Here is a 27,052-nt window from a genome sequence, read left to right as displayed (position 1 = left end):
CCCAGCCCAAGGCAGTGAAAGGGCTGAGTCCTAACCATTGGACCACCAGGGAACTCTCAAAATGTTTAAATTTTAGGAAGTAAAACCTTTCACTCTTTTTTTTTCTAACTTTGATCTTACCCTAATTCTCCTGTATTCTAGTGTTTTTACGATTGTGTTTTTTTAGTATTCAAATTTTTATCCATATAGAATATATTTTTGTATATACTGTGATGTACTATGAAATTTTAAAATATAGACTCTAAATACTAAAAGTAACTTCAGTTTCTCTACTTTTTTCCATCACAGGGAAACGCTTGGAGAACATTTAGACGGGAAGGAGAGTGAAGAAGATCAAAGCAAGAGCTACAAACAGAAAGAAGAAAGCAGACTGGTAAGAACTGGGGAGTTACTGGGTCGCGACTGTCCTGTAGGACTGGGGCTTTGCTCTTCCTGTGCTGTGCCTTTGGTGGGCTGCAATGCCAAGCCCCGCTCCTCGCCTCTTTTTCCCTCCTGTCCTCTCCCCGCCCCCTTTCCCCTCTCCTTTCCTCAGGCTACTTTCGCAGACTTCAAGACCATCTCACTTCCCAACTCTTCCACTAATTCCTCCGCGGCGCAGGTTGAACCCTTTGACTTCCCGTCTGTACCATTCGTTTCATTTTAGATACTTTTCTGCCTTGTATGACTTTTCGAAGATGTGTGTGCGTGCGGTGTCCCCAGTGGAACTGTACGTTCTAGGAGAGCGAGGGCCTCTTGGTGTAGCTGTGGAGTAGGGCAGAGCTTGTACCCAATGAACTCTAAAAGGAAGTCTTTGATCGCTCTTCCGTGGCGATGACAAGGGCTCCGGAGACAAGAATAAAGGACTTGGAGCGAGAGGCGCAGGAGGGATAAACAGTAGTTCAAAGCAGCGCGCCGGAACTGGCACACTGCAGCGTTTACTTAATTAATTGCATGCACAGTGACACCGTGGGCGTTGAGATATGGGAAAGAGCTCACCCAGACGGCCTGGTCAGGGAAGGTTCCACGGAGAAAGTGGGGTTTGAGCTGGGTCTTAGAAAAGTTAAATGGGATTTATAAAAGTGGAGAAGAGAGATCACTGCTGGCAGAAATTGAAGTGTATTTACTGGGAGAAAAAAATATTCAAATTACTGAAATATTATTAAAGAGCATAGAGGTATCTAGCAATAATTGACAACCTGTGCTGTACTGGATCAAGGATAAAATATTTTATTGTAGTGGAAAGAATATTGAACTATTATGGGTTCTTGTTCCAGATCACCTCTTTATACTTAGGGTACTTCATCTAAAGGTTGGTGATCTCTGAGTGTTTCTGTGTAGGATAAAAAGGGTATTATATATGATCTTGAAAAATACTGTTGTAGTAGATACTGCTATAATCCTGAAAATACTGATATACAGTTCAGTATATTTTCAATTTTAGAGTGTAAAACCAGAGAGATAATGTTATTTTCATCAGTAGCTTTCCCAGGTTCCTTTCGCTTAGGACTTAAATCACGAAGAGTGTTGCCATTGAAGAGAAATGTATAAAGGAAATGCTACCTTTCTTAATATCAAGGTATTAACAACCAGTTCTGTCCTAAGACCTGGGCAGGAGGGGCTCCTGTCCTGCACCTTATCAATCATTTTTTTAAATGATAGTTCTTTTTGTTTCCTGTTTAATCTTGGTCTGCTCCAACTTTATAAAGATATTCTTCCATGTTTTCTTCTAGAAGCCTCATCGTTCTACTGTTTACATTTTGGTCTATAATCTAGACCAAAATGGATCTGGAATCCATTTTTGTGTGTGGTGTAAAAGTAGGGCTCAAGGTTCATTGTTTTCTAAATGGATCCTTAATTAACCCAGCACCATTTAAAGAGATCATCCTTTCCCCTCTGTATTGCAATGCACCTTTGTTGCAAATCAGGTGAGCCTACTTGTTTGTTTCTAGATTCTCTATTCTGTTCCATTGGTCAATTGTCTTTATGCCAATTCCACACTATTTTAATTACTGTAGCTGCATGACAGGCCTTGATATCTGGTAGGGTAAGTCCTCCAACTTTGTGGTTCTTCAAGATGGCCTTGGCTGTTCTTGACCCTTTGCATTTCCATATAAATTTTAGAATTAGCTTCTCAATTTCCACCAAAAAAAAGCAGCTGGGGTTTTAATTGAGATTAGATTGAATCTATAGATCAATTTGGGGAAAAATTAATATCTTACCAATATAGAGATTTATAATCTGTGAGGATAAATTATCCCTCCTTTTATTTAAGTATTCTTTAATTTCACTCAGCAATGTTTTATACTTTTTCTGTTTTTAATTACTATTTATTTTTGGCTGCATTGGGTCTTCACTGCTGCGAGCGGGCTTTCTCTAGTTGCAGCGAGCGGGGGCTACTCTTCCTTGTGGTGCCTGGGCTTCTCGTTGCGGTGGCTTCTCTTGCTGTGGAGTACAGGCCCTAGGGAGTGCGGACTTCAGTAGTTGTGGCACGAGGGCTCAGTAGTTGTGGCACATGGGCTTAGTTGCTCCGTGGCATGTGGGATCTTCCCGGACCAGGGATCAAACCCATGTCCCTGTGTTGGCAGGCAGATTCTTAACCACTGCACCACCAGGGAAGTCCCTATACTTCTTCTTGAAGTTATAATTGTTCATTGTTGATTATGTAAAAGTACAATTGTTGTTTTTTTTTGGGGGGGTACGCGGGCCTCTCACTGTTGTGGTCTCTCCCGTTGCGGAGCACAGGCTCCGGACGCGCAGGCTCAGCGGCCATGGCTCACGGGCCTAGCCACTCTGCAGCATGTGGGATCTTCCCGGACCGGGGCACAAATCCGTGTCCCCTGCATTGGCAGGCGGACTCTCAACCACTGCGCCACCAGGGAAGCCCACAATTGGTTTTTTTTTTTTTCCACAATTGGTTTTTATATATTGATCTGATATCCAGCAACCTGGTCAAATTCATTTGTTAATTCTACTAGATTACCTGTAGGTTCTTTTTGTTTTGTTTTTTTTTTACATATATAATCATCTGAAAATGACAGTTTTATCTTCTTCTGTTCAATTTTGATACCTTAAAATTTTTCTTCTTGCCTTATTGCACTAGATAGGCCCTCTAGCCCATTGAATAAAAGTGGTAATGAGGAGGGTCCTGTGTCTTGTTCTGGCCCTCCTCTGGATGCACCCCCTCAAGTGGACTTGCCTCAAGTCTACTCAGAGCCCAAGTGTCCCCATTAGATCACTCTCTGAGTGTCACAGAACTCCAGATTCCCTGCCCAAATGGTTCTGAACCCACTTTCAAGGCCTGTATGGGCCTCTTCCCAGGGTCTGTCCTGCTCAGGGCAGACAAGGCCTCAGGGGTGACCAGGGGTTTAGATGGAGCTCGCACGTGTGGTCTGGGAAATTCACATGCCTGCATCTGAAGGACTCGGAGTGTGAAGAGAATGGGGTGGGCTCCAGGCTGGTGGCCAGAGACTGGCTCTCCCCTAGCCACCAAGTTCTGAAAGGAACTTTGATATGTAGTCTAAATTCAAACTAGGACTTATTAATTGTTATGAAGGTGCCAAGGTAGGTGGATAGAACATATTTAGTGGTTTATTACACCGAATTGTATTTTTAAATATTTAGATATATGGTATGTGGACCTTCACTTAAACTCTCATCCTGGGTCTCAAAAATGTTAGGGGTGTGTCTGTTAATCTGATGGTAACATTTTCTATTTTACTTTGAGACTTAAATACTTGATTCAGAAATTTCTGATGTTCGCATTGTCTGAGTAGAAAATAGAAAGTTGCTCAAAACTACAGGAAAGCCATTGCTTCCTTATGCATGTAAGACCGTTTGGCACAAGTGATAAAGCTGCAGCTGTTTAAAAAAAGCCTGGAGTACCCTGGATAGCTGGGTGGAGGTTCAGTTCTGTATTCATTAAAACTGTATTTCAAAATTTCCTTAGAAGAATGAGGTGAAATAGAGTCTCTGATCATTTCAGTGAATCCCTGGAGCAGAGATATTTATAAGTTCCTAGTTCAGAAATGATTCGAGAGTTGAAAAATTTGTAAATTCCAAAACAGACTTGGAAAAACTCAGGCATAACCTAAGGATACTTGAACTTTTTTTGAGAGGATTTATCGTCTTGAAATCACGACATCACCAAAAGTTCAGGAGGGAAGGTACTGCATGTGAAATTTACCAAGAGGAATTTAGAAGGGGGGTACCAGTAGCAAAATTCCTGGGCCTTTGAGGGAGGGGTCAGTGCAGTCGGCTACAATTCTCTCCTGTATTAGAACACCTATAGCAAGAGGTTCCACGTAATATTAGCTTAAACAAGGTAGAAGCTTATTTCTCTGGTTCACGTAATAAACAGTTCAGAGCAGAAATAGTCCAGGGCTGATGTGGGGGTTTCTTTGAGGTTGGGAACCTCACCTCCTTCCACCCTTGCTTAGGTTGCCTTCGTCTGCTCACCACGTCATACTTTAGCATCACATGCCAGCCTGGGAGACAGAGAAAAAGGGGGCAGCAGAGGGCACACCTTTCCCCTTCAAGGCACAATTCAGAAGTGGCACATACACTTCTGCTCATGTGTTATTGGTCAGATTGCAGTCTAGCTGCAAGGGAGGTTGGGAGGTGTATCTATTTTGGGAGGTCAAATGCCTAGCTAAAATTTGGGTGTTCTGTTATTAAAAGAAGAGGGGGAAATGGACATTGGAGGACAATTATTGTTATGTGTCTCACATCCCCAGCTGAGCTTCTTAGAAAGGACCCTGGCAGTGTCAGTCACTTGGAGGCCTGCTGGGGAAGGTGCTGAGATGTACCCAGAGTGGATGCCCGCGTACTGATAGGCTGGTCCCTCCTTTAACGAGAATAAGCTAAAGTACCTCCAGAATTGCAGAGTGCTATTAAATTGTAAGCTGTAACATCACATCACAAGTGTCCTGATGGAAACAGGTTGCTAAGTAGATGCTACGCTTTAAAGTCTTAAGGTAGATTTTTTTTAATTTTTATTTTTAAATTTATTTATTTTTGCCTGTGTCGGGTCTTAGTTACGGCATGTGGGCTTCTCTCTAGTTGTGGCGTGTGGGTTTTCTCTCTCTAGCTGTGGCGCGGGCTCCAGAGCGCATGGGCTCTGTAGTTTGCAGCACACGGGCTCTCTAGTTGAGGCACACGGGCTTAGTTTCTCCGCCGCACGTGGGATCTCAGTTCCCCGATCAGGGATCGGACCCGCGTCCCCAGCATTGGAAGGCAGATTCTTTACCACTGGACCACCAGGGAAGTCCCTTAAGGTAGCTTTTAATTCCTGCTTGGTTGGATTGAACACCTACAGACAGTTGTGCAAATGTTTCTAACTTTATACATTCTTATTTGTTTTCAGAAGTTGGCTAAACTGCTGCTCTGTGGCACTGAGTTGGTGACAAATATCCAGGTAGCTGCAGATATCAGGGAGGTCCACAGGAGAGCCGAGGAAGAGGAGATAAAGCGTCAGAGGTGAGGGTGAGCCCCGCCCCCGGCTCTGCAGTGAAGTATCTCCTCTCTGGGTCCTCAAATTCTCCCTGTCTTTGTCAAACCTAGTCTAGTAGATTCCACTTCTTGCCCCTTACGAATCCTCCCGCCTTCTTTCCTTCCTTCCCTCCCTCCCTCCCTCGTTGCTTCCCTCCTCCTAAGTATTACCTTCCTAATGTGTACCAAGCCCTTTGGATACAAAGAGGAGTGGACATGGCCTCTGCTCTTGATGTACACAGTCTAGTAGAGCCAGATGTGCGAACGCCCAACCATGATTTGTGTTAAAGGTATGTATAAGAGTCGTGGAAACACATATGAGGAGGCCTTTAATTCTCTCTGGAGCGATTAGAGAAAACTTTCCAGGCAAAGTGATATTTGAGTTGGGCCATAAGGGATGAAGAGGAGTTGGAGTCAAGGAATGGGCATTTTAGGAGCAACTTGGGCAGAGGCGTGAGATTGCATGATGTTTGGGAATGGCATGAGAGTGAGGGATGTACGGGGGGTGGTGGAAGAAAAGAGACGAGGCTGAGAAGGTACATTAGGCTGTTCTGGGTTTAAATTAATCATAACAACCAGATCCATAAGCACTACGTACAAATGTAACAGCGTGTTAAAGAATGGTAAAGACTCCATGCCTGGAAGGACAGAGGGTCAGAGGGACGATGGGGTCCCGTGGCCGACCCTCAGCTCCAGGCCTTGGCAGGCAGGCTGTGGGCGCACCCATCTTCCAGGGCTCAGCTTGCCCGATGGAGGCAGGCGTAAGCTGCTTAGGAGCCAGCTTCTAAGTTTTGTTTGCCCACAGAAGACCGATAGCAGCAGGAACAGAGGTTCTCATGTAATCTCTTCCTTTGGCTTGTTCTTCAATTAATTTCCTACCTATAGTCCAATTACAAGAACAGCCCACGGGGCCATTTTGCTCATCTCAGTAGGTACATACACAGTACAATTTTTTTTTGATTGATTGATTGATTTTTATTTATGTATTTTTGGCTGCCTTGGGTCTTTGTTGCCATGCGCAGGCTTCTCACTTCTCACTGAGCCCGTGAAGCGCGGGCTCTAGGCGCATGGGCTTCAGTAGTTGTGGCATGAGGGCTCAGTAGTTGTGGTGCATGGGCTTAGTTGCTCCACAGCACGTGGGATCTTCCCGGACCAGGGCTCGAACCCGTGTCCCCTGCATTGGCAGGTGGATTCTTAACCACTGCACCATCAGAGAAGTCCCCACAGTACAATTTTAACACAGTACAATTTTAACAACAATATTTTCAGTTGTTTAACATAAGTCATTCTCCCCACCAGCAACTTTGCCAGTGTCACCAAGATATAATTTATTCTTGAAACTTCCCACTGCCTGTCATGGCTTGTACCAGGGACTGAATTGGCAGGGACAGCTGCAGAAAGTCCCTGAGGGTCCCGTTGAGGAGTTAGGCTTCTCCTGAGGAAAAATGGAAGGTCCTCTGAGGAAAAAGGAAGGTTGCTAGTGGCAGAGTTACAAGATAAATGTGGGTTCTGGAAAGATAATCTGACAGCTGTTTCTCATTTTTTAGAAAAAAAAGTTAATTGAATTATAAGATGTACTCTGTACCCTAGCTTGGAAGGTGGGAAGGAGAAGGGGATCATAAGATAATTATGTTGTGATTCTTCTCCTTAAGGGAGTTTGAACCCTCGTTTGGAGACAGTCTCATAGAAGGACAGTCTGTTAAATTTGGGAGAGGGTCGCAGGCATATGTCCTGGCCCCTGTTCTCAGAAGGGGCCTCACATCTCAGCCCTAATACCTCTTTCTATCCAGCCCTGTCCTCATGGTTTCTTTGGAATTTCTGGAATTCTGGGAGATCATCTCTATTTTCCATTACTAATGGTGGAGTTTTCTTTTTTGTATGTTCCACTGGTCATTTATTGGTAATTTGGGAGAGGAATGGCCAGACAGTTGAGGTCATGTCAATAGTAAAAAATAATGAGTGCCATTTGTTAAGTGACTACTGTGCTGGGAATAATTTTATTTAATCCTGACAACAGCCATAGGAAGGTAGTGATAAGTGGAATATTTATAAATGGAATGGAATATTTATAAATGGAATATTTCCTGCCATATTAATAAACAAAGGATGTCACAGTCATCAACGATTGCAGCCCTCCAGCGTGAGCCAGTGAGCCCTGAGGAGACTCAGGGTTGAAAGAATACCTGTCATCTAGCAGCCATCAGACTGCAGCCACTCCCTGCAGTGAGCCCTGAGGAAACTCAGGATGTGTCACGATGCTGGCCCCAGATAGCTGAGATGCATATCAAAGGAATGATTTGAGCGAGCCCAGACTCTTGCATCTTCCCAAACATAGAAAAGCGCTAAATTCCTTAACTTGAGATATCTGGTTTCCTTTTACAATAATCTTTTGACGTTCCCAACTACCTGCAAAACTCCTATTTATCCAGGCTCCTCCCAGCGCCTCCCAGGAGCAATTTCTCAGAGTTATCTGAAACTCTGTCTTCCGGGCTGCAGTCCTCATTTTGCCCCAAATAAAACTTAACTCGCAACTCTCATGTTGTGCGTTTTTTGTCAGCAGTTGATCCTTTCATCCTCTCTATTCTACAGATGAGAAAAATGGGGCCTGCAGAAGTTAAGCAATTTCTCTAAAGTTGAGAGCCAAGTAGCAAAATCAGTATTTGAACACAAGCTATGGGACTTGTGACCAAGTGGTTAACTGCTGTGTGTCACCATCTTAGAAGTATGTGACAAATTGACTCTTGATCTCTGTGTGTGTGTGTGTACAGCCTTAATGTTGATCCATTTTTGTTATGTGTCACTTTGTTTATTTGGACTCAGTTACTTGGAGTCAAGCATTAAACTAAAAGATTTCTCAGAGCCCGGTTTGGTTTTCAGGCAGAGCTGGGTACCCGGGCCTGTTTTACAGACCCTAGAGAACCAGCCTACTTTCTTGGAAGGCAGCCTCAGGAGCTGGGCTGTTTGTATTTGCAGACTTGAAAAGCTGGAGAATGAGGTCAAGACCAGTCAGGACAAATTTGATGAGATCGCCATGAAGTGGGAGGAGGGCAAACAGAAGAGGATCCCCCAGGAGCTGTGGGAAATGCTCAACGCCCAGCAGGTGCACTGCGCTGGGCTGGTAGAAGATAAGAACAAGCTGATCAGCGAGTTACAGCAGGCAAGAGCCTGGCCCTCGGTCCTGGCTGCCGGGGATGGAGCTGGGGGATGTTAGCTTCTCCTGAATGGAGAAAGGCGGAGGCTTTACTTCGTTACCCAGAATGCGATATAGCTCAGGCAATACACTTTTTTTAAATTTATTTTTTATTGAAGTATGGTAGTGTTAATTACTGCTGTACAGCAAAGTGACTCACTTATACATATATATACATTCTCTTTCATGTTCTTTTCCATTATGGCTTGTCACAGGATATTATTCGTTGCTTAGCTGGAGCACCCTGGGCTTTCTGGGAGGCTGCAGGGAGATTTGCAGCAAGTCGTCATTGAGGGGTCTGATCCTGTGCAGCTCGTTGAGGCTTTGCCCCGAGCTGAGCCCATGGCCTCCAGACACCCCAGCCTCTCCCGAGCACCTTCCCGTTGTGCAGTTATAATTCCTAGTGTGTGATGCTGATGGGAGGAGTCCCCCCCCCCCCCGCCCCCACCACCGCCCCGGGGTAGGGCGTGGCTGGCAACTTCTGGCTTCTGTCTCAGTTGATGACCAACCTTTGACGTGCTCTTCTCTAGGAGTTAGAAACAAAGCATGATCAGTACGTGAAGGATTTGAAGAAACAGTCGGGTGACATCTGCCTGCTCCTGGAGAGGATGGAAGAACAGGTGAAAAATGTGATGAAAACCTTTCGCCAGGAGCTCCAATACATCGAGGTGAGGTGATGGCATGCGAGAGAGCTGCCCTCTGCCCCTGGGAGGCCCCTGGGAGGAGTCCCCTGGGAGGTGGCTGCTTGTGGCCTAACCACCCAGGGAGGGCCCCCAGATGTCTTGGTCCTCTCATTGCTGTCTCTACTCTAGCGTTTCATTCACTTACTTATTGATACATTCACTCCTCCAACAAATATGCAAGTGTCTACTAAATGGCAAGCACTGTGCCAGGGGCTGGAGATACAACCACGGACAAAGTCCTGGATGAAGCCTGTATTCTAGCAGGAGACAGCTAGACAATAGAGATAAATTACTAAGTATATAAGTTGACAGGTGTGATAAGCACTTGGAAAGAAAATAAAAGAGGGGTAAGAGGCGTGGAGGAGGGAGATTAGTGCTCCAGAAGCAACAGGCATTTGTGAGCCATTTATTTGATGTGTTTATGACAGTCAGGGATGGAGGGAGAGGAAAGGGGTGTGCCAAACAGGATCCAGGATCCAATATTCTGGATTCGCATAAAATGTTAAGGATTGAGATCGAGACAGACCTTTCCAAAATGGAAGAGAGCCAAGAGGTGGGGGCCTGTCTCTTTGGATTATTACAGACTCATTTCTGCATTCCTGAGTCTACCCCATCCCCTGTTCTGTGAGCTCCATGCTGCCTTTGCTTCATGGGAACCCCAGCCATAGCAATGCTCAAACCCGAGTCCCGGCTGAAGACATGCCAGGGTTGGCCCTGTGACTGCAAGGCGCTGGCTTCCTGCCTCGCTTATCCAGTTGACACAGGGAAGCTGGCACGTTTCCTCTCACAGTCTGCCTGAAGCATAGATTTCGTAACACTTTCCACGCAACACATTCCACAGTCTTTTGGTTGCATGAAACTTGGCAAGTCGATTTGACTTTGTGGGTGGCAATGTGGCACTGGTGCTGTTGTCTGAGATTTCTTTGATGCTGTGGGACCTGCCTAATTAAAACAGACACAAGAGCCCTTTTCCTTCTGGGTCGCAGAAAGCATTTGAGGTGGAGCGACAGGAGCTGCTGACCAACAATAAGAAGAAATGGGAGCAGGCCCTGCAGGCTCACAGTGCCAAAGAGGTCAAGGGGCGGCCGATGGGGGAGGGGCAGGGGTGTCAAGGGTGGTCCATGGGGTCTGGGGTGACTCCTCTTGGGGCTGAATTTGCTAGCCTTTTTGGACCTTGGGGAGGAGTGCCGTGGCCAACATCCCTGACTGCACCTGCCAGTTAGTTAACCAGCGGGGACTGCGGATGGCGCCCTCTCGTGGTGGTGGTCAGTACCACCCGTGCAGCCCGCTGTGGTTTCCACAGTCCTCCCACTCTCTACTTTATTTCCTGGGTATCTCCCCCAACCATGGCTACTTGCCGCCCACGATGATGTTTTAAGACACATTTTAAAGGGTGTGGGGTTTTCGCTTTATTTCAGAGACGTAAAGAACAAAGAAATAATATGACCAAGATCCACTGGGTATTTTTTTTTTTAGAAATACAAATGTCTGACTGCAGGGTCTGCCTTCCTCTTAGAGTTTCTGGAGTAGAACCCCATTAGGCAATACAAGCCATAACCTGGGAGTTCAAAGCCTTGGGGCACAGGGGTTCTGAGGGCAGACACACTCCCTCCACAGTCGGAACAGGGACGGGACCTGCCCTTCCCCTTTTCTCCCTGTGCCTTCAGCTGGAGTATCTTATGAACCGCATCAAGAAAGTGGAGGACCACGAGAAGCAGCTCAACAAACAGAGGATCTGGGACTGCGAAGAGTACAACACGATCAAGATCAAGCTGGAGCAGGACGTGCAGGTGTGACTTGCATCTGGGCGGCTCAGCGGGCGGAGAGCACCTGTGAATGTCTCTTCCTTAGCAACCACCCATAATATTCTAGAGCTAGTCCATTCAACCAGTACCTACTTGTTATCTGCTCTCTTTTAAATGATCGTCTTTGAAGGAGCTCATGTACAGGATACACGTGGAGGAATGCTTTCTTTAATAAACCAGTGGAAAACTGCCAAGATGCTGAAGGGGTCTGGAAACCATGGCACGTGAGGAACCGTTGAGAGAATTGTGTATTTTCGCGGGGTGAAGGGAAAATGGCCCTAGGGTCAGGTAGCTAGCTGTGTCACACGGCCAGTGCTAGGACAGCCACCACCCAATGGGTGTCTACCGTATCCCAGACACTTAATACACAGTATCTCTAACCCTCACAGTCACGTGAGGGGGAGAAATCACTAATGGCATTTTATACATGAGGAAACTGAGGCTCAGAGACAAGGCTACTTATCTGGTAAGTGGTAAGCCCTGGATTGAAACCCAGTTCTGTGTGCCTCAGTAGCCTGTATCCTTCCCAACATGCCAAACAGCCCCCTGACTGATGGTTGAACATAGCAGTAAGGCAGGTTCTGACTCACCATCAGAAAGAACCTCCTCATACTTAGAACTGTCTAATACAGAAAAGGGTCAGCCCACAAAACAAAGAGTCCCTTATCTCATAAAGTATTCACAGGCTGAATGACTATGTCTGTCTTCAGTGTAGAAGAAGGATTCCTGCCGTGGGAAGGAGGTTAGATTTTTCTGGTTTCTAAAGTTGTTTCCAAACCTAGGATTCTGTATTTCAACATCAGTCAAAAAAAAAAAAAATCATCCCTAATTATATTTAGATGATGTAATGTAATTTTGTCTTAATATTCAAGCATGTTCATGTTCTATTCATTTCAGGCTTTATCTGGAAAAACGTGTTAGATTAAAGCTTTTCCACACAGCCTTTGGTAGAATTTCAGGTCTTAACTCCTCTTGTAGCTTTATATAACGAGGTTAAATTTAAAAACCCTGTTAGCGAATTCCCTGGCTGTCCAGTGCTTAGGACTCGGCGCTCTCACTGCCATGGCCTTGGGTTCAGTCCCTGGTCAGGAACTAGGATCCCGAAAGCCACAAGGCAAGGCCTAAACAAAAGCAACCCCCGCCCCCAAACCCTATTAGATTACAAATATTTTTCCAGTTGAGAGTTTTCTTGAGCCTTTCTTATATTAATGTCACGGAACTGAGCGTTAGACAAAGGACAGTAGAAGTCTGTAAGAAAGCCGCACTGCTTCTGCGGGCTGTACACATTACACTTTTAATGAAAATGGCTATTGTTAAGCTTTCTCAAGTTATCTTGATTCTACGATCATTTATATGACAAAAGTACATACTGTTGGCCTCAAACAGTGAAATCATGGAAACTCATGTTCTTTTTTGTTGTTCTTTTGTTTTGTTTTTCCTTTTGTGGTAAAGACCTTTAATATAAGATCCACCCTCTTAGCAAATTTTTAAATATACAGTACAGTATAGTTAATCATAAGCCCTCTGTTGTACATTTCCAGAATTTATTCATCTTACATAACTGAAACTTTGCACCCTTTGACCAGTACCCCCTCGTCTTCCCCTCCTCCAGCCCCTGGCAGTCCCTCCTAGCAAATTCTACTCTCTGCTTCTAGGAGTTTGATTATTTTATTTTATTTTATTTTATTTTTTTTTTGAGTTTGATTATTTTAGATCCTACATGTAAGTGAGATCATGCAGTATTTGTCTTTCTGTGTCTGGCTTATTTCACTTAACATAACGTCCTGCATGTCCATTTATGTTGCTACAAATGGCAGGATTTCCTTTTTCTTTTAAAGGCTGAATAATACGCCATTGTGTATATATACCACTTTTTAAAAATCCATTAGTCCTTCGTCGGACATTTAGGTTGTTTCTCTACCTTGGCTATTGGGAATAATGCTACAGTGAATGTGGGAGTGCAGATAGCTCTTCGAGATCGATTTTTTTGGGTATATACCCAGAAGTGGGATTACTGGATCAAATGGTAGTTCTATTTTTAATTTTTTGAGGAACCTCCATATTGTTTCCTTAGCGGCTGCACCAATTTGCATTCCCACCAGCAGCGCAGAAGGATTCTCTTTTCTTCACATCCTTGCCAACACTTGCCGTCCTTTGCTTTTTGATAAACAGCCATGCTAACAGGTGTGAGGCGACATCTCATTGTGGTTTTGATTTGCATTTCCCTGATGATTAGTGATGAGCATCTTTTCATGTGCCTGTTGGCCATCTGCATATCTTCTTTGGAGAAATGGCTCTTCAGGTCCTTTGCCCATTTTCTTTTTTTCTTTTTTTTTTTTTTTGCGTTATGCGGGCCTCTCACTGTTGTGGCCTCTCCTGTTGTGGAGCACAGGCTCCGGATGCGCCCAGCCGCTCTGCAGCATGTGGGATCTTCCTGGACCAGGGCACGAACCCGTGTCCCCTGCATCTGCAGGTGGACTCTCAACCACTGCGCCACCAGGGAAGTCCCCCATTTTCTAACTGAGTACTTTTTTGCTATTGAGCTGTAGGAGTGGAACCTCGTGTTCTTAATCCAATGTTCAAATGCTTGAACGAAGCCAAAAAATTCTGGGACATGGGGAGATTATAGAGGTTAGGGGGTAAGACTAGGGAGGTGAGGGGCAGAGAGGCAGGTAGCCTGGGAGACCTGGCTTTCCTGGCTCCCTCTGTCTGGATGGACTAACAGTGGAGTGTGGGTATGCAGGCGGCAGGCAGATGGAGATTCTCAGAGTGGGAAAGAGTGTGCAGTTCCTCTGTGTAACAGTTCCTTCCTGTGTTAGAGTTGAGTATACTGTACCACACTCCACCCTTTAGCTGGGAAAAGGTAATCAAATCAGGGATTACCCATATTGCAATATATGGAATATTTTAGTAGACTGAACTTTATCATAGTGCCTCTGAGCTGTATTCACTAGATAGTAAAGTTAAATAGTGTCGATTTTTGTCAAAAAGATAACGGCATGCAGCTCAGTTCCTAACACTAATTCATAGCACTGTGTCAGTTCTAAAATATGGAACTAAAATTTTTGCAAACCACAAAAATACAAAGGATCCAATACACATAGATATGGTTTGATAGGTGAAGCATAAGAAGTAAAAATAAGAAGATGCACTTTTCAAGTGCTTACTGCTAGCAAGGTCACACTAGCAATGAACGAAGATTTTACCACTGCTGCCCACCACCCCAAAATAAAACTGCTAGAAACACTTAGTTCTTGATGCAGGAAGCAAATGGTTTTTATTTTTAGGCCTTACCTGTTCATTTAAAATTGTGAAATGGTTTAGTTCAACTTTAATACCAGGATATTCATCACAAAAATTTAAATACAAGTTATTTATTTAACAAGTATTGTGAACTTACAGGGTGCAAAGCATAAAAATAAATAAGATACAATTTCTGTCCTTAAGGAATTTACAATCTTTTGAGTGAGAAAGCAAGCTGCATAAATAGTATAAATAGTATAAAAGAGTGAGCAACAGGGAAGAAAAGGGTAAGCAAGAGTGTGGGATGGAGAGTCTGCAGTTCCAAATGGAATCCAGGGGTTCCCTCCCATCCCCACAGGGTTGAGATCGGTGATAAAGAGGCTCAGTGGGGTCTTTAGAATCAGCTGAGAAGGCCAGAGGGAAAGGCTGTTCTAAATTTCCATTCTGCTGCGGCGGCATTGGCAACCGGCGGCATCAGCCCAGGGTAGGAGATGGCTCCAGAAAGCAGCTTCCTTGCTCCTACTGCCCCAGGAAAAAGAGGGGAAAAGGGAGGTGCGATCAACACCTGGAGTACGTGCAACATTGAAGGATTTTTGTGGCAGGTTAGATTGTAATCTTTATAAATTATTCCCCCAAACTAACCATGATGTTTTGCCATTAGTCTTGGGAACACGGAGTACAACTTTGCAAAATACCTTTGGATAATTGAATAATAAGCACAAGCATTTAACAAGATCGATTACAATTTTTTTGGTATTAAAAATATCTAAACTTTATTTTATTTAACATCTTTATTGGAGTATAATTGCTTTACAATGGTGTGTTAGTTTCTGCTGTATAACAAAGTGAATCAGCTATACATATACATACATCCCCATATCGCCTCCCTCTTGCGTCTCCCTCCCTCCCACCCTCCCTATCCCACCCCTCTAGGTGGTCACAAAGCACCGAGCTGATCTCCCTGTGCCATGCAGCTGCTTCCCACTAGCTATCTATTTTACGTTTGGTAGTGTATATATGTCCATGCCACTCTCTCACTTCAGGTTACAATTTTTTAATATGAAACTATACTCAATGTATGACAATCAAGGACAGCTATATATTGATACTAAAACCTGTGATAATTAACAATAGAGTCACCGGTACTAAAATTATCACGAGCAGAAGGTGTTGCAAACAAATAGTGAGTAACAGAATTCACGTAATTGCCTGCTGTAGACGCGGAACTGCAAGAGGCAGGAGACCGTGATTAGCTCTGTAAATTCATCAACAGCGCTGCCAGCCACTCCTAAGTGGCATCACGAACATGAAGCGCCCTGTGGTGGTCTTGGGACAGAGCGGAGGTGAAGGGAGGGCCGATCTGATCTGTGTGTATGCTGTATCGCTCGTTCCTCCAGGCTTCAGTTCCCTAAGAGCATTAGCAAAGAGCAGGGGCAAATGTTTTCAACAAGAGGAAATAAAATCGGCGAATACAGTTCAACTGCGTGCACAAGCAGAACACCGTAAATTAAAACAGTCAGGTGGCGGATTATAATTATTATACACATATATTTGTCTATAAACTCAGCTCAGATTTAAGGTCTTTCAGCCCACGTCGAGTGGCTGCTTGGCTCAGTTGGTTAGAGTGCGGTGCTAATAAGTTCCTTCGGGTCACAAAGAAAAAGGCATGGCCTAATTACTTTTGTTCAGAGTTTTGTAAACTGTGTTCAGCTAGGTGAAATATTGGTGGTGGTTTCACAAGACCAACAAAAAAAGTGATGCCAGTGATATTTGTTTCCTTTCAAGATGTGTTATGTAGGAAAAATAGAGTCCATTTACATGATTATTATTATGTAATAATCTACCTTTTGAATGAAATTCACACGAGAATTCATATGGTAGGGCTCTCACATTTATAACTCATGCGCTCCTGCTGTGTTATAAGTATAAATAAGCATAAAAACTGTTGTATGGCCAAGTAAGTTTGGGAAATTCTGTTTCAGTGACAGGGGCTCATTGCAAAGCTCTAGGAAGAAGGAGGTCACCGGACATGGTCAGAGCAGACACCCAGGCACTCAGGGTCATGGGGCTCCTGGGTGCCTCTGTCCCAGCAAAGCCTGGTACTCATTCATTGTCATTCCAAATCCAGAGCAGCTCTGGAGACCCTCCTTCTCTGTGAGTGTTCACCCTTTCTCAGATTGTCGCCATCCAACAAGGAGCTTTTCTATTGCACTTCTGTGCCAAGCCACGTTGACGAATGGCCTCCCCGGTGTCCAGGGCTGGTCACACTTGAAGTAGTGGGCTGGTTTCGTTTGGAGCACGGCGGCATAAATCATCATGACTTTGTAGGAAGAATTGCTGAGAGTCCCTTTCCCCACTCGGCACTCACAGTCATCCCGAGAAGGGTCCAGGGCCCGGAGCAGTGGCTCAGGCTGGGACCATCCCAGATAATTGCACTTGAGCTGAGGCTATGCCTTCAGAACCTTCCATAGGCTCTTTGGGATAATATGCAAGTCAGGAATTTCTAAATTAAACTTTAATCCTGCTCAGGAGGAGTGCGGGGCGGCTCCCGACAGCTCCCTACCCAAGGGCTGGGCCTGCCCTGCACAGTGCTGAGAGCTGACGGGGTGGGGAAGCGGGGACTTGCACACGGCCAGTGGGCTGTGAACTGTAAATGGCTTTGTGGAGAGACTTTGAACTTCACTTCTGAGAACCTACCTTAAGGAAATAAACAAAATACCCCCAAAGTTTTAAATGTAATTCTTCCCACCATTATTTTATAATATTGAAGATTATCAAAACAATGTAAATGTATTTATACATTTGTAAATGTATATACTGTAGGGAAATGGTAAAACATTATGGTATATGGTAAACATAAATATTTCCTATAGGGTAAATTATAATATAAAAATATGCACCATTAAAATTATATTAATAAAACTTGATTGGCATGGAAAATTCTTAAGTTGTAATAGTAAAGGAGAAAAGTGGGATATAAAATTGTAGGTATAGTTGGATCTCAATTATGTAAGGAACACTGGAAAGGAACAGGCCAATATGTCAACAGAGGTTGCCTTTGGGAGGTGGAATTATGGGTAGTTATTCTTCCTCCTTCTCCTATGTCTCCTTCTTTATCCTTTACTGTACTTTCTGTGTTTTCTACAATGAGCAAATATTACTTTCACAATGAGGAAAAGTTTTTGCAAAGAAAAGCGTATAACTAGAAAAAAGTAAATAAAAATTTGACTGAAAGTGGAGAAATTGAGAGGTACTATTAGTTATCATCCTGGTGACCAAGATGGTTCTTCACTGACCACCTGTTAAAGAAGAGATAGAACAGGCCTTCTGTTCTGAAGGAGATGTTCAATTCTTGTCCCATAATGGAAAATTTAAAATCTCTGGGGTAGCTAAACAGATCCTGAGGTGACTAATTCCCTCAGTTACAGTGTGGGGATCACCGACTCCACAGGGAAGGTGGGAATGACTAACCCTCTGATGATGGGTGATCGCCTTTGTTCTCCTGTTTATCACCTCCTGGCCAGTTCTGCTCCTTGAGGATGACCCAGAGCAGTCTGGAATCTCTTCCTTCCTCTGTTGACTCCTTGGCAAGGGTCTGTAGTCGAGTGGAGGCAGATGGGAAGGAGGCTTGAAAGAGTGTGGTATGTGGCATGTCACATGGCTGCCTTATCCAGATCTGATTGTACTTAATTGCATCTTCCATTGCTGCACCTCCATTTGAGAAAGGCAGGAGCGAGCCAGTGTATTTGCCCTGTTCCAGCCTTGCCCCTCCCTAATCCTTTTCACCAGCTGCAGAAGGATCTTTCTACCCTGCGTGGACCAGTAATTCCACTCTTCCCCCTAACGTCTTTGTGGCCCTCCTTTGCCTTCAAGGATAAAGCGTTAGACTCCTAGCTCCGTCAGGCCCTGCTGCTCTGTCAGCCTCATCTCTACCATTCCCTCCCTGCTACATACCTCACGTCCTAAACTGCTCGTGGTTTCCCCAAAGCACCTGGCTTACCCTTGCCTCTCTAGACCTCTCTCCCCTCCACCTGAGTAACTCCTACTCATTCTCCAGGCCTCAGACATGCGAATGCCATCTTTTCAGGGACGCCTGCCCTGCCCTCAGGGCCCGGGAGAGCCCTCCTCTCATTGGTCCCATACCTGTGCTTACCCTGATCTTGCTTCTTGTCACCAGTGCTTGTTCATCTGTCCCTCTCCTAGACAGGGAAGGACTGGGCCTTTTTCACCTGTGTTTTCCCAGCAGCACCTCGAAAAGCATCAGACATATAATAGGCACTCGATAAATATTTGCTGAATGAATGAACACAACTAATGATGATCCAAATAGTAAGGATGGTTGCCTGTATCCTCCTTTAAAATGAACACGGTTTGCTAAACACTGACATTGACAACTGGAAGGTCAGAGTGGGGACCTTGCAGGTTTTTTGTGGCCATGTTAACTCTTATGGTTTTTCTAGTGGGGCTGCTTGTTCTCTGAAGGGCCTGGAGCAGAGCATGAGAGGTAGCTGTACTTGAACTGTGCTCTAACTCTGATCTCTCTTAGACTTTAAGTATGTAGGCTTTAGCTTGCACTTGAATGATTTGTATTTTTTCTAGTTGACCTTTAGTTTGCCTCTAATGATAAATTTTCTAAGAATTCAGGTGGAGACACTTGTCCTAAGGTTCCTCTGATACGACTCCAGAACAAACAACCAGGGACCCTCATGCATGATAAATTGTACCAGGGCCAATTAGGATTATTTTTTTAAACTTTAACTTTAGATTCTTGAGCAACAGCTTCAGCAAATGAAAGCAACTTATCAGCTAAACCAAGAGAAGTTAGAGTACAGCTTCCAGGTGCTGAAGAAGAGAGATGAAGAAAGCACAGTGATTAAATCCCAGCAAAAGAGGAAGATCAACTGGTAAGCTAGTGTGCAGAGCGTCTTTGTTCTGGGCCTTTCTGTGCTGAAAAGAGGGATGGGTATGTACTCTTTTGTAGGAGTAGAAACTGTTAAAAATATAACCAATTCTTATTAAAATATTTTTTTTGGGGGGGGAAACATTCAACTGGTTCTACCCTCCCCACACCCCAAAAAGAGTTTACAGCAAAAAGTCTGTCTCCCATCCCTCCTTTATCTGGGTCCTCTGTCCCACCTCTGTGACCATTATTCATTTCTTTTGTTTTGTCCAGAATTTCCTCATGCACGTACAAGCAAACACAAATAGACAGTCTCATCCCCTTCTGCTTTTACACAAACGATAGCATTCTATACACACTGTTCTGTGTCTTGAAGATGTTTCCATACCCGTTCGTAGAGAAGGTTCACATTATTTCTTAAGCTGCCTCGTATTCCACTGCATAGACATGCTAGGATTTACTTGCCCAGTCCCACACTGATGCACATTTCGATGGCTTCTAATCTCTTGCTGTTGCAAATAATGCCAACATAAGTACTTATGTCAAAGTGTCACTCCTCATGTGCGCCCGGCTATCTGGGTAATGCTCAACTTGTAATTACAGAAGCAGTACATGTGCATTATAGAAAATTAGAAAATACCACAAATGAAAGTGAGATAAAAACATAAAAATAGGGCTTCCCTGGTGGCGCAGTGGTTGAGAGTCCGCCTGCCGATGCAGGGGACACGGGTTCGTGCCCCGGCCCGGGAGGATCCCCCATGCCACGGAGCGGCTGGGCCCGTGAGCCATGGCCGCTGAGCTTGCGCGCCTGGAGCCTGTGCTCCACAACGGGAGAGGCCACAACAGTGAGAGGCCCGCGTACCACAAAAAAAGAAAAAAAACAAAACAAAAAACATAAAAATGCCATATTCCTCCTACCAGAGATTAAGTGTATCTCTTTTTTTTTTTTTTTCTTTTTTTTTGCGCGGTACGCGGGCCTCTCACTGTTGTGGCCTCTCCCGTTGCGGAACACTGGCTCCGGACGCGCAGGCTCAGCGGCCATGGCTCACGGGCCCAGCCGCTCTGCGGCATGTGGGATCTTCCCGGACCGGGGCACGAACCCGTGTCCTCTTTTCGGCAGGTGGACTCTCAACCACTGCGCCACCAGGGAAGCCCTAAGTGTATCTCTTTCTCTCCCTCTCTCTAGGTATACAGATAGATATAGATATGACATCATACTGCAACTATTGTTTTGCAATCTGCCTTTTTTTAAAGTCAGTAACCTCTACCTTTCCATTTCAGTAAATTTCATTTCATCTAAATATCTGGATCACATTCATGTTTCCCTAGTTGTCCAAACATATCCTTTAGAGTAGGTTTATCCAAATTAGCATCTCATCTAGGTCCAGGCATTGCATCAGGCTGTTAAACTAAGTTCCTTAAGTCTCTCTGATCTATGAGACCCCCGGACCCCTCCACCTGCCAACCTCCTTTTTACATGATACTTATATACTTATTGTATCCTCTTCTCTTGATGTATGTGTGTGTGTGGGGGGGGGGTGGAGCCAGTTATTTGCTCAAAAGTCTGAGCCAGTTATCTTACAGAATGTCTCATTTTCTGGATATGAAAATAGGGATGATCAGTGTGTTTTAGAGACCTTCTTATTATTTCAGAATAATGCCTAAGAGGGAAATTTCTATTTCTATTTTTTTTTGGCTGAATTGGGTCTTCGTTGCTGCACGCAGGCTTTCTCTAGTTGCGGCGAGCGGGGGCTACTCTTCATTGCGGTGCGCGGGCTTCTCATTGCAGTGGCTTCTCTTGCTGCGGAGCACGGGCTCTAGGCACACGGGCTTCAGTAGTTGCAGCATATGGGCTCAGTAGTTGTGGCACGTGAGCCCTAGAGAGCACAGGCTGCAGTAATTGTGGCTCGTGGGCTCTAAAGTGCAGGCTTAGTAGTCGTGGTGCACGGGGTTACTTGTCCCACAGCATGTGGATCTTCCCGGACCAGGATCAAACCCGTGTCCCCTGAACTGGCAGGCGGATTCTTAACCATTGTGTCACCAGGGAAGTCCCTAGAATTTTTAAACTGAAACTATGTCAGTCCTCAAACCTTCCTGTGCCTGTGTAAGTGAGGCATTGACGTAAGATGTCTGTTCAGGAACGCAAAGTCTGAAGTCTGGTCTTGGGTCTAAAAGCCATGCCTGTGTATTTCATCTGACAAGTTTCTATATACAGAGCTATTAGCAGTGAGCTGGGCATCGGTGGCCTGACTGTGTTCATGGTGCTCTGGGCAGGTCATAGCTCTGTCTCCTGGTGCTGGAACCTTTGACCACTCCCCTCTCCTGCAAGCCAGGTTCCCCTGGCACCCTGTGTGGAACTCTTCTGTAGCACTATTCACACAGTTCTGTAATTAACGTTTGTCTTTGTCTCTGGCTGGACTGATAGTGCTTTGTACTCAGACATATCCTTGTATTCATCTTGGTATTCAAACATATCCTTGGCACAAAAGAGACCTTTCATGTTTGATGAATGAGTGAGTGAATGAATGAATGAGTTATTGGACTCGTTAACAGTATCAGCTCTTTCGGGATGGGGGACTCATATATCATAGGCTTGTGATGCAGTTTTACTTTTTTCCTTTCTGTTTTCCTCGTTTCAGAAGTTGAGGTAGGTTGTTTAAATCTGTGAGTCAGCACTAGGTGTGGACCCTGACAAGTGCTGTGCTGAGGAAGATTTAGTCACATTGTTGAATAAGAGGCTGCCTCTTGGTGGGTTTGGGCTCATGGATTGTTTTAAATGCATTTAGTTCTGGATGATCCAATTTCCTCCTGTTGCTTGTGTTTCCTTGATCACAGCTGGAGCTGTGTTTGGGGAAATATCTGGGAGGGTTCCCCCACCACCCCAACCTTCCACAAGTCTGAGCCTAGATTTAGATAGCAGATAAGAGGAACACGCACTGCAGCTTCTATTCAGTTGCAGACTAACGTTTTTTTTCCTCTTCAACCCAGCCTTCATGATGTACTTAACAATCTGAGATCAAAATATAACAAGCAGGTAAAGCAGTTTCAGGAGGAGAACCAGTCCCTAACCTCAGACTACAAACGCCTTGTGATGCAATTCAAGGAGATGCAGAAAGCCATGAGGTATTTCAGGGACCTGGGTCCCAAGGCATGTGCCCTAGGATAGAGGTTGCAGGGGTAGGGCTGGTAGCGGTGGTGATTTCATCAGACTTTGATATCACCTGCTTCTTGGGAGCTGGACCAGGGCACCAGAGAATCCTTTGTGCTGTCTTTCCTGTCCCTTTACTTGCATGTCACCTGCCTTGTTCTCACAGGTGAGAATCAGGGGCTCAGGGATTGGGCCAGGCTCAGGATTTCCCACAGCTCTGCCTCGGTCCTTGCCCTGCTGCTAATTGGGGGTGGGGACGGGGGCTGGCCTGGCACTGGAATCAGCTGGCCCCGGTCAATAACTCTCCTTCACAGGCATTTCGCTCTCATTGATGACAAGCAGTTTCGGGAGATTTGGCTGATGAATGAAGAGGAGGCAAAAGACCTGATAAGCAGAGCCTTTGATGTAGACAGGGTCATCCATACCCATCACCTGGGGCTCCCCTGGACAGCACCTGACTTCTGGTTCCTGAAGAATGTGGGACCAATTTCTCAGCAGCAGCGGAAGTCGGCCACACAAATCTTAGAGGAAGTGCTGATGGAAGCAGGTGACTGGAACAGAGTCATAGCATCTTCGAGCTGGAGTGGAGGGGCCCTCTGAGAACATCGGGTCAACCCACTCCTTTTACAGATAAGGGAACTGAAAGCAGTTCCCTTATCTGGGGGATAAGGTTTCATAGCTTAAGAGGTCCAGAGAGCATGATTGGTTGATATGACTTTTAAGTTTCCTCTAATTTATAGCTTTACCTTCTCCCCTGTATTATAAACTGGTAGTTAGATCTAGAAGCTTGATCAGATTCAAGTTCACTTTAGTTTTCCTATATACACTGTTGCCTACCTCCATTGGGGTAAACTGATGCCAAGTTGTCTCCCTTTGTGATGTTAGCAACCATTGATAACCATTGTCTAAGATCCATTAACTGCATTAGGGATTGCAGCAAAATGGTGCTCTCAGTTCCATCATTCTGCCTTCATTTATTAGCTGGAACCCTTCTGAAAAGAGAATCTTCTCCCCGTCAGCTATTTGCTACCCTGAGATACAGTTTGCACAGGAAAAGCAGGAGAGTACTTAGTCTTTTTCCTGTTTGCTAGTCTTCAGAATAAATAGACGGGGGCTCTAGCATCTTCTAAAGGTGACCAATGAGGTTTTATTTAAATTTTTCCTTATGAACACATGGGTTTAAACAAATGTGATGTTTCGGTTTACTACAGTTATCATCCTTACTAATGCTCTACTTATTCCATCTTTGGCCATGTCGGCTTCTGGGTCCTTTCGACACAACCCCAGCAGCCTTTGATAGCTTCATGGCTTTCCAGAATGACCAGATGTTCCAGGCTCACGTTATGTTTTTCCTGCTTCAAGTCTGGAATCAGCCGTTCCTCCAAGAAGACTTTGTCCTTTTATATAGGGAATGGCATTTTGAAACCACAGTCCGGGTGCTGGAGGGCTCACTGTTTTGATTGGTCATTGTTTCCAGGCCTTCTCAGTGGGTGAGCCGAAGGTATAGGATTATGTTTTAAGGATAAACATAAAATAAATAATGTATTTATGATACACGATTTATTTTATCTTTAACACATAATCCTAATGCTTCTTAATCATCAGGATGCCAGAACTTTTTACTTAACCTTATCAGGGTGTATCTCCTTTCTCCTAACTTGAAAATCTTCATACTCAGTGCCTTCAGAATAATCGCTCATATACGTTTTTACGGTACCACAAAATAGTCTCAGAATAAAAGAGCAACCCTGCCACTAACACATGATTACTAAAAAGAGTTTAAACTTCTTTTGCAGAGTTCTTTTTGTTCCTAGGATACAACCTACTAGGGATGTACACACAGATACTGTCTTTTAAAATCACTTGGAATGCTTTCTATGTGGTTATGTCACCAACTGTATACACACTTAGGTCTTCTTGTTTCATGTTAGTTTTGATTGTTAGTGATTTTGCTCTTTTACAATTGAATTTTCTTCTATAATTATGTAAAATATTTACGTTTCCAAAGTCAAATGTGCAAAAAAGTTATACTCAATAAAGTATAGCTTTTATCCTCTTTTGTCCCTCTCCTGTAGGTAACTATTTAATAATTTATGGTTTATCCTTCTGTTACTTTTTAAAATTATAAACAACTGTGTATGTCTTTATATAAACCAATTTTTAGGTAAATGAGAACATATGCTTTTCTCCACCTTGCTTTCTTCACGTACAATATATCCTGGAGATGAGTCTATAGTAGGAAGAAGAAATACTCTTCATTCCTTTTTTATTTGGTGCTCTATTGTGTGACTGGGCTATAATTATTCAAATAGTCCTCCGTTGATGGTTGTTTGGGATATCTCCAGTTTTCTTTGCGTTTTTGCTGTTAGAATATTGCTGCAATACATAGCTTTGTGCATTTGTGTTTTCATGTTTTTGTCTGTGAATTATTGGGATCAAAGGGTAAATGCCTCTGTAATTTTTCTGGGTATTGCTCCATAGGGATGGTACCATTTTTGCATTCCACCAGCAATTGGCTCTTGTCCTTTTCAAAATCTTTTCATATATATTATCTTGTTTTACCTTTTGAGCAAGTAGTAAAACCTGGGCAGTACAATGATTTGTATTACTCTTTTCAGATGAGGGATGTATAGCCTAAAACACTTAAAATTTTCATTAAGGAAAATTTTGCTCTTGCTACCAGCTGCCAGTTCGTGCTGACACTATTCTTCTGTGAGGCAGCTACTTTTCCTGCATTTTCATGGGCTGCTTCTAATCTTCTGCAGGTTTAGAAACCACATGGTGGATGTGTTAGAGTTCTCTCTCAAATAACAAACAGGTTCACGGTCTCCGTACCACTTCCTGGTCAAGGCTGGATTTTGAGTATGGTGTTTCCAGGTAGATGAAACTGGGAAGAGTGAGGCTTTCTAGGCTGGCCAAGGGTGGCAGAATTCTCCGGATAGTCTCTTATTTCGATCCCCAACCTCCCTTTTTGCTCTCCCCACGTGATGGGTTTTTCTTCAGCTAAAGAAACTTGCTAGTGCCTTAAAGAGGCCTTTTAAGGCCTACATTTCCTCAAGGAAAGCCGTTTGACTGTTCCTCAAAGGGAAGCAGGCCAAGGAGTCACCTTCTCTTTCTTCCTCTCTCTCTCCTCGCTATGGCCCCTCTGCAGAAGAGGAGGGGGCAGAGGAGGCCGCCTCAGAACCAGGGTCGTACCTGGACCTGCCAAAGCAAGTGTCAGCGAAAACTACCAGGAAGATCCTGATGCTCCTGTGTGACGAGTCGGTGAGGCTGGGCTGCTGGCGGGTGGATTGGCCGACTTCCTGCCCTTCTCGAGGGCTGCTTTTGATGGCACTGGACGGGCCAGAGGTGGTCTGGAGGCAGGAGTGGACCGGCCCTCAGGGTGGTGCTGGGGGCGGCCCCTGGGCTTCGTGGGGTGGTGGAGAGGCTGTCGTGCTCCAGAGCTGACCTGGCTGGTCACCAGGCTCTACCTTAGTGGTCAGCAAGCCTGGCCCAGGCCAGCCAACGGGCTCCTGCTAATTAAAAAAGAAATGCTAAACAATTGCTCATCTGCGAGAGAAAGGGCACCCGTCTCGCCTCCGTGCATCCACCTGACAAGTAGCGTGGCCACACCCGACGGTGGCCTTTCTCTGGGAGCTGAGCCTGCAATTACTCTGGGGGTGTTAGGCCTTGGATATCTTCACTGTATATTAGCAAAACTAATTGGTGTAAAGGCCTCGCTGGAGCTGGTCCAGCTAGAAGTCTTATTGTACCCAAACAGATTTGGTGTTTATGCTGATTTTCATTTCTGAGATGGGAAGCAGGTGGCACAAAGATTGGCAGCCTTCAGTCCACTTGGGACAGTTCTTGGGCACGAGGGGGGGGCTCCTGCCACCGAGGGCAGCTCCAGCTGAAGGAGGCGGCCGGCGGGTGCCCCCCTCTGTCCGCAGGCTTGCTGCCGGTGGCCACCCCTCCAAGGAGCCCTCCCCCACGCGTTGTTCCCACTCCGAGCGGGCACCCAGTCTTCTCCCCCCTCACCCCCGCACTTGACGTGCACCGTGTTCTGCTCTGGTGTCTCCATCTCCCCCCAGCCCTCCTCTCCTCCAGCTCACTGCCTACCGCTGTGTCCGATAGATGTCTGGGGAGTAGCATTTGAGTGAAGTGACATGGGCGGGTGGGAACGGGACTGGATCACGTTTGGACTGCGGCGAGGAGCTCAGGTGTTCGCCCCATGGCTTGTGGGCGAGGTGCGGGGAACTCAGTCCATCGTGAGGATTGGCTTTGTCTCTGGGAAGGGCTCTTAGGCATCCCGGGAAGGCCTCCCTCCGAGGGTCCTGCTGCCCGATGTGTCAGCCCTGGGCTTCTGCTCTGGCTAGTTACCCAGAGGGGGGATGCGGGGCCTGGGACTCGTCCTGAACCCTGTCTCTGACTGGAGATGTCATCTTCCTTCTCCTCAGGGTTTCCTCATAGAGAGCAAGCTGCTGAGCCTTCTCCTGCCCCTGGACAAGAACGAGTGTTACCTGCTGAAGTTGGATGCCATCTTCTCAGTGAGTCCCCCCAGGGCTGAGTGGGTGAGGGTCCTGGGGTAAAGACAGCCTCCTGGGGTTTCCAGCATTGCCTCAGCCCAGGAGTAGATGC

General features: G+C 45.2%; 1 protein-coding gene across 1 annotated transcript in view; it reads left to right on the top strand.

The window, feature by feature from the left end:
- DRC1 (dynein regulatory complex subunit 1) overlaps positions 1–27,052 on the top strand; it is a 50,337-nt gene that overhangs the window by 10,665 nt on the left and 12,620 nt on the right. Inside the window, exons 2-12 of the mRNA XM_022574260.2 lie at positions 289–373; positions 5,342–5,454; positions 8,440–8,623; positions 9,187–9,324; positions 10,326–10,412; positions 11,007–11,129; positions 19,152–19,291; positions 22,276–22,410; positions 22,750–22,982; positions 25,587–25,699; positions 26,872–26,961. Of these exons, the coding sequence (XP_022429968.1) occupies positions 289–373; positions 5,342–5,454; positions 8,440–8,623; positions 9,187–9,324; positions 10,326–10,412; positions 11,007–11,129; positions 19,152–19,291; positions 22,276–22,410; positions 22,750–22,982; positions 25,587–25,699; positions 26,872–26,961 (1,441 nt within the window). The remainder of the gene's footprint in view (positions 1–288; positions 374–5,341; positions 5,455–8,439; positions 8,624–9,186; positions 9,325–10,325; positions 10,413–11,006; positions 11,130–19,151; positions 19,292–22,275; positions 22,411–22,749; positions 22,983–25,586; positions 25,700–26,871; positions 26,962–27,052) is intronic.

This window comes from Delphinapterus leucas, chromosome 13, assembly GCF_059928025.1.
Source record: "Delphinapterus leucas isolate spDelLeu-1000000601 "Yukka" chromosome 13, BTC_Dleu_Yukka2, whole genome shotgun sequence".
NCBI lineage: Eukaryota > Metazoa > Chordata > Mammalia > Artiodactyla > Monodontidae > Delphinapterus > Delphinapterus leucas.
This window is presented reverse-complemented; position numbering and strand designations above follow the sequence as displayed.